Below are 13,019 nucleotides of genomic sequence, written 5' to 3'. Positions count from 1 at the left end.
CTATCTATCTATCTATATCTCTATCTATCTATCTATATCTCTATCTACTTATTTTATCTATCATCTATCTATCATATCTCTCTTATCAGTCTAATCTATATCTATCTAATCTATATCTACCATATCTATCTATCTATCTATCTATCTATCTATCTATCTATCTATCTATCTATCTATATCTCTATCTATCTATCTATATCTCTATCTACTTATTTTATCTATCATCTATCTATCATATCTCTCTTATCAGTCTAATCTATATCTATCTAATCTATATCTACCATATCTATCTATCTATCTATCTATCTATCTATCTATCTATTCTATTTCAACCATATTTATCTATCTATCTATCTATCTATCTATCAATCAATCAATCAAAATGTCTGTGTGTGTGTGTGTTTCAGCATAATTCTGGAACGCCTTCAGCAATTTCAACCAAACTTGGTACACCGATGACTTACTCTCTGGAAACAAATACTGTGGGAGTAAGACATCCCTAACACTCCTTGAGGGGGGTGTTCTGTTATGATACAGCCTGTTTGCCTTAAAATGGATTCTACTGTACTCCCTTAAAATGGCTTCTACTGTACAGCACAGTGGAATTGCCATGGTAACGGCTCCACAGTACTCCACAAGGGGGCTCCCTCTGGTAAGGGGGAAAATCCAACATTAGAAATTACATTTGGTACGTTTAATAACTGCAGCTAGATTGTTGGTGGCGCAATACTGGAAGAAGGAAGATTTGCCGACAATTCAAGAATGGATTTTGAAAGTCACAAATTTAGCTGAGATGGCTAAACTATCTGCATATCTTAAGGACTACTCAAACGAGAGATATAAACGAGACTTAAGATATAAGAGATATAAACGAGATATAAGAGATATAAACGAGATATAAACTATCTGCATATCTTAAGGACTACTCAAACGAGAGATATAAACGAGACTTAAAAAAATGGATCGATTATATTCAAAATAAATGTGGGACTTAGAAATTCCAGATAGCTTATGATTAAGATCAGGAATGATATAAATTGTTTAAAGTTAGCCTTGCAAGGAGAAGCTAAGTTCAATTTAAAGATGTTATCATTTTTCTATTCTTTTTTCAAATATATTTTAGATTGTTTTGTTAAAGATTTATACCGTGTATGGGTTCTGGGAAGTTGGGGGAGGGAAGATTGGGGGGGGGTTGGGGGGGAGGGGGGAGGGAGAGATGTATATTAGGCTTGACGAGGGGTGTAAGTAATATGATTGCACATGTATACTGTCTTCTCTTATTTTTTCTTTAAAACTATGTTAAGTATATTGATATGGAAGCATAAATACCATCAACATAGAATGGAGTTTGCTCAGAAGCTGTAATACACCAAGTGAATGAGAGGAAGTAAAGGAGAGAAGAAAGATAGGAAGAGAGGGATAGGAGAGAGGGTAAGGGGGGAAGATGAGGAGAATAAGGAGGAGTGGAATGAGGAGAGAGGAGAAGGAGAAAGGAAGGGGAAGTAGAGTAGAAAAGGATGATGGAGGGAAGAAAGGAGGTAAGGAGGGGGAAGAGAGAGGTAGAAAAAAGAGGTGTATGGAGAGCAGAAGAGCTAATAATGGCTTTTTATCTTTCTGGGAGTTGATGGCAAGAGGAACTGATGTAATTACTACTTAATACAATATGATATTGGCTATGTAATAGTATACATGTGATTATATGTTATGAAAATGGGGGAAAAAATTACGTTTGGTCCAGACATTTCCCCCCTATAAATAAATACCCGGGCAACGCCAGGTTATCTGCACTAGTAGATTATAAATGTGATGCCAACTATGGTTAAACCATTTGTAACCTCCCATGGGATGGGAGAAATGATGATTAAATGTCTGCTTCCTCCAGCTCTCTCTTCCCTGGTGATCCCACCTCAGTCTGGCTGGAGATATGAGGGAGACGCCTGGCTTGCTTGTTTTATAAGAATTTTATTAGAGTGTTCATAATATTGTTTTATTTATTTTTTATTCATGGTAGTGGAAACCACCCGGAGCCCCTTGATAGCGAGGCGGGTGGCATAGAAATTGAATCAATAAATAAGGAATCCAAATGAAAATAAAGATAGCAGGGAAATGGGGCAGGGAAAGAAAGGAGAAAAAGAGGTATAGAGAAAGGGAGGAAGAGGTAAAAAAAAGCATCAGGAATAATAGAATAAATCTGTCCTGTCCATATTCTAGACTATTCTGTTTTGTTCTCTTCTTATTCTGTTCTGTCCTATTCTGTTTTGTTCTGGTTTTATTCTGTTCTGTCTTATTCTATTCTGTTCTATTCCTATTCTGTTCTATTTCTATTCTGTTCTGCCCTGCTTGTCCCTATTCTATTCCGTTTTGTTCTGTTTTAATTCTCTTCTGTCCTACTCTGTTCTGTTCTGTTCCTATTTTCTTCTGCTCTACTATTTTATTCTGTTCTGTTTCGTGTTATTCCTATTCCTATTCTGTTCTGTTCTATTTTTAGTCTGTTCTGTTCTTCTATCCTATTCTGTTCTCTTCTATTCCTATTCTATTATGTTGTGTTCTGTTATTTCTATTCTGTTCTGTTCTGTGCTATTCCTATTCTGTTCTATTATGTCCTGTCCTATTTCTCTATTTCTATTCTATTCCTATTCTGTTCTATTCTATATTCCCCTCTTCCATTCCATTCCATTCCTATTCTGTTCTGTTCCATATTCTCTTCCATTCTCTTCCATTCCTATATTCTATTCTATTCTATTCTGTTCTGTTCTATATTCTCTTCTCTTCCATTCCATTCCTATATTCTATTCTGTTCTGTTCTGTTCTATATTCTCTTCTCTTCCATTCCATTCCATTCCTATATTCTGTTCTATTCTGTTCTGTTCTGTTCTATATTCTCTTCCATTCCAGTCCATTCCTATATTCTATTCTATTCTGTTTTGTTCTATATTCTATTCTATTTTCTGTTCTATTCTATTCTACTCTACCCTACTCTACTCTACTCCACTCCACTCCACTCCACTCCATTCCATTCCATTGGTTGGATACCTGGGCGTTGCTCCACAACTCTCCCTGAATGGTCCCTCTCTTTTGCATGCAGACGATGCTCGCCTGGGGGCCGAGATACCTCCAAAACACGAGTGTTTTGATGGCCCAGTTTCCCTTGACAGCAGCTTCTCCGAATCCGCCTACATGTCCGCCAAGAGCAAATGCGAAGACACGCAGGAGGAAGCCACCAAGTCAGAACCCACCACCCCCAAACTCAGCAAATCCGGTCTCATCGGGGGAACCTCTCAAGGACGGTCACCCAAGAGCTCCAGTAACCGGGCTGAGAAATGTGCCGGAGTCCATATCTCAGGACCTTTCTCGGTCACCGTCCCCTTCCACATCACGTCCAACCTTACTTTGTCCAGGCTGACCAGAGGTCTGGAGTGTCCAGCGCTGAGCTACTACGGCTTGGAGACTCCGGAGGCCGGAGAAGACTTTCCCGGGGTGGAAGAAGACAAGGAGAAACTCATGTGTGCCCTCCCTGCAAATAAGGAGGCAGATGAAGGTCAGTGTTGATATTTGTATTGAAATCGAGACTGATAGTAATAGAACAGAGCAACAGAACAGAACAACCAGTTTGGAAGAGACCTTGGAGGTCTTCTAGTCCAACCCCTGCTCAAGCAGGACCCCTTATACCATTCTGGACAAAGGGCTGTCCTATCTCTTCTTAAAAGCCTCCAGTGATGGAGCATTCACAACTTCTAGAGGCAAGTTGTTCCACTGAGCAATTGTTCTCACTGTCAAGAAATTCCTCCTTCGTTCTAAGTTGCTTCTCTCCTTGATTAGTTTCCACCCATTGCTTCTTGTCCTGCCTTCTGGTGCTTTAGAGAATATGCTGAAGAGAGAGCCAAGCTATTCTCCAAAGCACCAGAAAGCGAGACAATGGATGGAAACTAATCGAGGGGAGAAGCAAACTAGAACTAAGGAGGAATTTCCCGGCCGTGAGAACGGTTAGCCAGTTAAATGGTTCAATTAAACCATTATCAAGGGCAGGAAGTAGTGATTCCCAAAGCAGCATTCCAGAGGGATGGCTTTGGTTCTGGTTCCAAGTTTTTGCATCTCCTTCAAATATCAAGATACAAAGCTCCATATTAAGAGGAAGCCAGTTCCTTAATCAACGTAGCCTCTTAACCTAGTGAATTGCACATTCCTGCTACTTGTTTATGGAGATCCCCAGTCATCCAAGTCCAATTTGTCCCAAAGGTGTTTTTTTCAAGAAGCAACTGGACTTTCTTGGTGGTGTTTTGTTTTTTTTGAAGACGTTTCACTTCTCATCCAAGAAGCTTCTTCAGCTCTGACTGGATGATGGGGAATAGAAGGATTTAATATTCATTGCAGACAGCTGATCATTTGCATCCTTTTAGAGAGTCATTGAGGCCCTTGGAAGTTTCTCGGGGTCACATGAGTAGGGACGTGCACTCAGGGGAGGCAGAGCCTCACCACTGTCATCATGAAAAGAAAAAAAAATGTAAAAGGAAAAAGGCTGAGGTAGTTGCTGCCAAAGTCACAGTGGATGACTCTGCTTAGTGCTTAACTGTTTAAAAAAGCCTCTAAAAAAGCGCCCTCTACAGGAGGAGGCGGGAGAACCACGTGCCTCATTTAGTCTGACTTAATGATCACTCGAGCAGAGTTAAGCAAGGGTTAAAAGCCGAAAAATTCCTTATGTAGACGAGGCACGTGGTTCTCTTGCCTCCTCCTGTAGAGGGCGCTTTTTAAGAGGCTTTTTTAAACAGTTAAGCAGAGTCATCCATTGGGGACTCTGGCAGCAGCTAACCCAGCCTGACCTCAGCAGCTCTTGCCTTTTTCCTTTTACATTTTTACATTTTCATCATGGCAGGCAAGAGCAGAGTTGAAATCCTCTGTGATTGTGAAACGGCTTGAAAAGGTATGTGGGTCGGAGGGAGGGGGAGGAATTCAAAATTAATGTAATTTGTAAGTAATTGTAAGTAATTTGTGTGTGTGTGTGTGTGTGTTTGTTTCTTCACTCAAACAAACTCTCAATTTGAGAGTTTGTTTGAGAAGAGAGGGAAGGGGGTAGGAGAGGCAGGGAGGGCAGCCCGCCGGCTTTCTTTCTCTGTGTCCAGGGCAGCCCGCCAGCAGAGGCGGGTCTTTTACCCACCTCTGCTGGCGGGCTGGCGCTTTCTTTCTTTTGCTGCAAAAGAAAGAAAGCGGCTTTTGCCCGCCCTGCCTCAGCGTCGGGGCGGGCAAAAGCCGTTTTCTTTCTTTTTGCCTCACCAGCCATAAACCTCACCACACGTCACTGCACCTGAGTGGTGCAAATGGGGGCGGAGCCTTCTTGAAACTGCTGAAAGGAGCTGTGTTCTAGACTGGAGACAGATGGTGTACATTGGGGAAACAAAACAACCGGTTTATCAACCCATGTCACAACATAGGAGAACCCATCAGGACTCAATCCATTATTCCATCTGCATTTAAAAGACAAAGCCCATCCTTTTGAAGACCACATAGTCCATATTTTGGACAGAATGGACTGCTGGTTTGAAAGAGGGGTCAAGGAAACCATCTATGCCAAAATTGAACAGCTCTCCCTCAACAGAGGGGGGGAGGGATATGACCAGAGATGGCATTCAGCAGGCTCTGACTAGTTCTGGAGAACTGGTAGGGGACATTTTGAATAGTTTGGAGAACTGGCAAAATACCACCTCTGGCTGGCCCCGCCCCCATCTATTCTCTGCCTTCCGAGACCCAGCTGATTGGGAGGGAATGGGGATTTTGCAGTATCCTTCCCCTGCCACGCCCAGAAAACCATGCCCACAGAACCGGTAATAAAAAAAATTGAATACCACCATTGGATAAGACATCATCCATCTCCAGTCTACAGAAGGAAGGGAGGGAGGGAGGGAGGGAGGGAGGGAGGGCAATAGCAAAAGCACTTAGATTTATATACCACTTCACAGTGCTTTCCAGCCCTCTCTAAGCAGTTTATAGAGTCAGCCTCTTGCCCCCAACAATCTGGGTCCTCATTTTACACACCTCAGAAGGATGGAAGGCTGAGTCAACCTTGAACCAGTGAGATTCGAACTGCCAAATTACAGGCAGCCAGCAGGCAGCAGAAGTAGCCTGCAAGGACTGCATGCTAACCACTGCGCCACCATGGCTCTCGACTTGCAACAATTCGTTTAGTGACTGTTCAAAGTTACGAACGGCACTGTTAGTTAGTTTACTTGATTGATTAGCCCATAGGCCAAACCAAAGTGCAGAGTTCCAAATAATTACTAAAACCCAATAACAACAATTTAAAATGGAATTAGAATAAAATACAATGATTTAGTATCTGGATAAATAAAATAAGATAAAAATTATATTCCAGTGTCACCCCTACTAGTTAGCTCAATTGCAACAGCACTGAAAAAAACGACTTATGACCATTTTTCACAGTTATGACCTTTGTAGCATCCTCATGTTCATGTGATCAAATTTTAACGCTTGGCAACTGACTCGTACTTACGACGGTTCCAGTGTCCCACGATCACATGGTCCCCTTTTGTGACCTCCTGACAAGCGAATTCCATGGGGAAGTTAAGATTCACTTAACAACCAGGTTACTTACTTACCAGGGATGTGGTGGCTCAGTGGCTAACACTCTGAGCTTGTCGATCAGAAATGTTGGCAGTTCGGCAGTTCAAATCCCCAGCGTAATGGAATGAGCTCCCATGACTTGTCCCAGCTTCTGCCAACTTAGCAGTTCGAAAGGACATAAAAATGCAAGTAGAAAAATAGGGACCACCTTTGGTGAGAAGGTAAGAGTGTTCCATGCTCCTTTGGCGTTGAATTATGCTGGCCACATGACCATGGAGATGTCTTTGGACAGCTCTGGCTCTTCGGCTTTGAAACAGAGATAAGCACTGCCCCCTAGAGTCAGGAACGACTAGCACATATGTGCGAGGGGAACCTTTACCTTTACTAACTTACCAACTGCAGTGATTGGTGCATTTAACCAACTGCAGCCGAGGTGGCGCAGTAGTTAAATGCAGCACTGCAGGCTACTTCAGCTGACTGCAGTTTAGCAGTTTGGCTGTTCAAATCTCACCGGCTCAAGGTTGACTCAGCCTTCCATCCTTCCAAGGTGGGTAAAATGAGAACCCGGATTGTTGTTGGGGGCGATATGCTGACTCTGTAACTGCTTAGAGAGGGCTGAAAGCCCTATGAAGCGGTATGTAAGTCTAACTGCTATTGCTATTGCTATTGCTATTCACCCAGAGGTGGGTTCCTACCAGTTCGCACCTATTCGGTAGAACTGGTTCGTCAAATCTACCGAACCGGTTAAAAGAGGTTCCACCAGTGGACTCGGAAAGCAGGCCACACCTACAGAAGAGGTTCCAAAATTTTTTGAAACCCACCACTAGCTGAGTGTGTAATGTCCCGTAGTTATCTACGCATTAATAATGATCTAGTAATATTTCCTTATACATTTTAGGGACCTTTCCTTACATAATTGGTGTTTTCTTTCATACTTTTGAATTTCTAATTTCTGCTTCCGTTAGTTGGCAATTGCTAAAAGAAATCCCACGTGAAAAAGTATTCAAAGCCTTCTTGATTTTAATTGTCAATTTATTTATTCCTGCACCTTGTAATATTTATTCATTTACATATCTCTGTTTTTCCACTGTTGTGCAAACACAATTCCAGCAGCTGCTAACATGTGTAAAATTAAATATATATTATACTCCCTTTCAAATAGCCAACAAAATATTTCTGGTTTTAATTCCATATCTTGCTTTACGATTGCTTCTAACCACTAACTTCTGAATGTAGCTACTTGGACCGACCTAAGTACTAATTCATAATTTCATATCCGGTCACATGGGCGGCAAGCCACTACCATCCGGTCACGTGGGTGGCAAGCCACTCCCACAAAGGAGGCCACACCCACAGAGTAGGTTCCAACAATTTTTGAAACCCACCACTGAATTCACCTAACAATGGTGGTGACATAGGTGGTAAAACAGAGCCGAACTGACTTAGCAACAGAAATGTTGGCCTCAATTATGGATCATAAGTCGAGGGCTACCCGCATTTGTACTCCGCAAGGACCTAGTCCCTACAGTGCAATCTGGGCTGAGTTGTATTTTATTTTTTTTGCTTGCGTGCATTTTAGGAAGAAACGCCGAAGCCGAAATGGATGCTGAAGAGAGCCGGATGTCTCTGGAGGTCGAGGATTCCTTCTCGTTCCTGGACAGCCCCGATGGCTGGATCGACAACGTGCTGGAAGAAGAGCAGCTCCAGACGGATTCCGGGGAAGGCCCCGAGCTTCCCCCACGCAGCTTGGACACCTTCCCGAGCATGGAAGACGATTTGGGAAGCGGGTTTATGAACGAGATGATCGCAGCTGGGATGGAGGCGAGTGCCCCACATTCGGCCTTCTTTCTCCACTCTCCTTTTTTTCTTTCCCCCGGGCTGAGGAAAAAGGACTTTCTGAGCCACAGTGGGGAGAGCATTGTGAAGAAGAGTTGACACTTTCTTCTCGCTTGGTATCTTGGTGGCAGCTTTCCTTCCCGTGGCTTCCCGCCTCCTGTGAGTTGGCTTGGTCTGAGGGGAAGTGGCTGGCCCAAGGCCTCCCAGAAGGCTTTCGTACCTGAGACGGAACTAGAACTCACCGTCTCCTGGTGATTGGCCTAAAGTTACCCAGCTGAATTTCATGCCTAAGGCAGAACTAGAACTCACCGTCTCCTGGTGATTGGCCCAAAGTCGCTGAGCAGGCTTTCATGCCTAAGGCAGAACTAAAAATCATCATCTCCTGGTGATTGGCCTAAAGTCACCCAGCTGGATTTCATGCCTAAAGCAGAACTAGAACTCACCATCTCCTAGTTTCTAGCCTAGTGCCCACACCTAATGCCTAAAAAATGGGAAATTCAATTCTCATTGATTTCATGATGAGGAAGTATGTTAAAAATGGATGCTCTGTAATATTTTTTTCTTTTTCAAGTGTGTGACGATTATAGTTCTTCTCTTAATTCTTGAGAAACTAGGTTTTGTTTCTAATGTTTCCTCCTTCCTTCCACCCCCTTTAGCTGGAGATGTATTCTATGGTGCCACACCTGGATTACCTGTCCATAGAAGAATGCATGAATGAGCAATCGGAAGGAGAAGATGACCAGTATTATCTTGCCATGGGATACATTGAGGAAGAGACATCTAAGGAGGTGGATGCTGAAGAAGTCTACCTGAGCGCTTTTGATGATCTCAGCCCCATAGCTAGCAAACTAGGACATATTCAGCAATCCGACGTAGGTCAAACGCCTCACATTCCTCCCCTAAACCTCACCGTGGAAGATCAGACCTCCGAGATGTCTACAGAAACCTTGGGTGAAGAGCCAAAGAGCTCACGGTTACCTGAACCTGGCTTGGAACCTCAAGCAGGTGATGAGGAGATTATGACTAGGTCAACTGGTGACCTAGTTGTAACCAAGGACCCGGATCCAAAATTAGCCAAGCTTTGTGAAGTGGAATTGGGTTCCAGGAGCAACACCATTGAGATGGAAAGATGTCACCTGACTGACAAAGCTGAGGTAGAACCCATTTTTTCAATGTTGCAAATCGAAGATGCAAATGTTGGAAGTGAGGTTGGGCTCTTTGCCCCCAAAACTGAATGTCCTGAAGAAGTTGCTGACCCAAAATCTCTGGATTCCGAATCTGAGGGGGGAAATGCCGAGGAAAGTAAGGTGGAACCCATTATTTCGCCGTTGCAGATAGAAGATAGAAATGGAGTGGATCCCTTTGTCCCCAAAACTGGGTGTCCTGAAAACGTTGCCAGCCAAACACCTTGGGATCCAGAGTCTGAAAACCAACCAATCAAATCAAGTACAGTAGAGAAGTGGCGACCTCAGAGCCCATCTGAAAGTGAACAGGCTCCACATCTTCCTTGCAACATGATAGTAGAAGTTCCTCCAGAGGTGGTTGGAAGATGGAAGAAACCCTTGGGAGATACTCTTGTGGTTGAAGAGACGGGAGAAATGCCCCACGGAGATGCCGCTTCTTCTGTGGAGGATCTCAACTTACTTCAAAGTCCGATTCCTTCTTTACTGGACAATAATTCCGAGAAGGTAAGCTTCCCAGCACCGAATCCAGAGCATACGTCTCCTCCTTATTCCCCCGCACCTTTGTCTGACAGTTGCATGGACTCTGAAGACTTCTCCCTCACAGCTTCTTCTCCAAAACCTTGCCTGGAAAATCTTCTGCAGAAACTTCAGCCTGGATTTCCCTTGGAAGCTTCGTCTGCTCCGAAACATGAACTCTTGGATGGAAGCGTCCACATGAAGTTGACATCTACCACACCCCGCGTTCAGCAAGTGAAATCGTTCCCGGTGGTGCCCCCAAAGCCTCAATTCGCTAAGGTGCCTCCTTCCTTAAAGCCAGTGATTCCCAGCAAGGAACATCTCACCACTGTCCCGGGGAAGACTTGTGAGAATGGGACCAAGCAGGAACACAACCCAAGCTCTTTGAAAAGGCCTTTCCACCTGACCAGCTCAGACCACACCTCAAACAGCCACCAAAAGACAGAACGTTGTCCGACATCTCCTAGCCCGTCCAGCTCTTCTGAGAATTGTTGCAGCCTTCCGGAGACCCTCCTGAAGCAACGCAACTCCATGCCGGTGAGCTTGGAGAAGTTCGGCAGGGACTGTAAGGATGTGGAGGACAGCAGCCCTAAGCCACCTCCTTCTTCACGGGACAAATGCTTTTCGTGGTCCAAGAGTGGAGACGTTGGAGGCGGTGGCCTTCATTTCATGCAGGGCAGTTTGGAGAAGCGGAGCAGCGGCCAACACGATGAAGGGAAAGGAGCAGAAAGGCCCACCAAGGAGGGCTTGGAGGGCACCGCTCTCCAGAAGCAACGCTGGAACAACTGGCGTTATAGCGGAAGCATGTCGTTTGACGAGGCTGTGGCCCTCGCCAAGGAGAGGCACGTGGCCCAGGCTCCCATGCGGAGAATGCAAACCGTGGACAGTTCACACGGAGCGTCCAAAATGGAGAAGACTGCTCCTGCCCTCAAGCCTGTTCTGTGGTCTCCTCAAAGGCCGCTGACTTGCATGAGCCCAACTGGGCCTCCGGAAGCTCACCTTTTGGGAAAGGTGGCTTCTCCTCCAGGGTTGCCCGGCAGCATCCCAGAAGGGGTGCGGCCACCGAGACTGGAAGGTTTCTCTCAGGACTTTCCCCTGAGGAGCAGAGGGAGCTTATCCAAGATAGGACGGCGCTTGTCCGTCTCTGACGAAGCATGCTTCGGATTGTCCCACGAGAAGAGATGACTGGGGTCTTTTAACAGATTGACAGAGTTGGAAGGGACCTTGTAGGTCATTTAGTCCAACCCTCCCATCCAAGAAGGAGACCCTGTTCCATTTCTGACAGATGACAGTCCAGTCCCTTCTTGAAAGCCTCCAGTGATGAAGCTGCCACAACTTCCAAAGGCAACTTCTGTTCCATGGGTTGATTGTTCTCGCTGTTAGAAAATTCCTTCTTACTTCCAGGTTGAATCTCTCCTTGTTCAGTTTCCATCCATTCTTCCTTCTCTGGCCTTCAGGTACTTGGAGAATAGCTTGACCCCCTTCCTCCTCTCTGAAGCAGCCCCTCAAATATTGGAAGATGCTCTCCTGTCTCCCCTGGTCCTTCTCTTCCCTAGACCAGGGACTAGACATCTTTTTTTTTAATAGTGTGGGGACCAAAACTGGATCCAGTACTCTAGGTGTGCCCTTACTAAGGCTTTATAGAGTGTATTAGTACCTCCCTTGATTTTGATTGTATCCCTGTCCTCACATCAGACCAATTTGGACCATCCTGAATGGATGGGGGCTCCCACCATGATATACCCCTTAGAACAGGGTGTCCAAACTTGGGAACTTTAAGACTTGTGGACTTCAATTATGGGAGTTGAAGTCCTCAAGTCTTAAAGATCCCAAATTTGGGCAGCCCTGCCTTAGAACCTCAAGTGATCTTGGCTCAAATTGAAGCAGATATCTGTGTAAGCCAGCCTTTCCCAAGGTGGGACCCAAATAATGTCTTCTCTTAAGGAAGCAAAAATAATATGGCACTAATGATGGTTCAAAGGAAAAAAAGAAGACAAAGGTCAAATTTATCATTCACTGGTTTTAAAATATCAACAAACCCTGATATCTAAAGAGCATTACAAAGAGCCCAGACAGGTAGTTCCTGTTTAGTGGCTATCTTGTTTACTGACCATTTGCAAGCACAAGAAGTAAGAGGTGGAAACTGGTCAGAGAAAAGAAACCTAGAACTAAGGAAGATCGTCCCTCTGGAACGATCTCCCCGTGGAGATCCGGACCCTCACTACCCTCCCGGCCTTCCGCAAAGCCGTTAAGTTCTGGCTGCTCCAGCAGGCCGGGGGGCTTTCGAAATATCCAGCCCCTCGGAAATTGTGACTGTTGTATATTTTAATATGTTGTCTTGTGTATTATCCCCTTCCCTTGTTTTATTGTAAGCCGCCCGGAGTCCTTCGGGAGTGGGCGGCATACAAGCTCAATAAAACGAAACGAAACGAAGAATTTCCTGAGAATGAGACCAATTAACCAGTGGAACAACTTGCCTCCAGAAGCTGTGGGTGCTCCATCCCTGAAGGATTTTAAGAAGAGACTGTAAGTAGGATGGCACACAGGGGACTCCTGAGTATGCAGGGGGTTGGATTACAAGACCTCTAAAATCCATTCCAGCCCTAGGATTCTATGATTCAAAAGTCGCTTTGCATTGATGACTTTTACTGAAAAGCAGAAGAATGCTGAGCACAGTTCATTTAGCGACTGTGGCACTTCCTGACTGAATTGTGGGTCCCAATTGTGCTCACTAAACAAGGACCACCTGCATATATTTTCAAATTCAGATGGGCTGAGGGGAGGAGAGAGATTAAGGCTCAGAAAGTTTGCATCCTAACCAAAACAACAAATGCCTGAGAATATTTTTTTTCCTCCTTTGATGACAAAGTTGCTCAAAAGCTTCACAGACTGAAGGTATTTGGGGGCCAA

General features: G+C 44.6%; 1 protein-coding gene across 1 annotated transcript in view; it reads left to right on the top strand.

Moving 5' to 3' along the window:
• Positions 1–11,373, top strand: part of ARHGAP30 (Rho GTPase activating protein 30) — a 42,880-nt gene extending 31,507 nt beyond the window's left edge. Inside the window, exons 10-12 of the mRNA XM_032233805.1 lie at positions 3,086–3,538; positions 8,153–8,394; positions 9,066–11,373. Of these exons, the coding sequence (XP_032089696.1) occupies positions 3,086–3,538; positions 8,153–8,394; positions 9,066–11,294 (2,924 nt within the window). The 3' untranslated portion in view covers positions 11,295–11,373. The remainder of the gene's footprint in view (positions 1–3,085; positions 3,539–8,152; positions 8,395–9,065) is intronic.
• Positions 11,374–13,019: the final 1,646 nt, after the last annotated feature.

Source organism: Thamnophis elegans, chromosome 17, assembly GCF_009769535.1.
Source record: "Thamnophis elegans isolate rThaEle1 chromosome 17, rThaEle1.pri, whole genome shotgun sequence".
Classification (NCBI taxonomy): domain Eukaryota; kingdom Metazoa; phylum Chordata; class Lepidosauria; order Squamata; family Colubridae; genus Thamnophis; species Thamnophis elegans.
The sequence above is the reverse complement of the archived record's forward strand: the minus strand, read 5'-3'. Positions and strand labels throughout refer to the sequence as shown.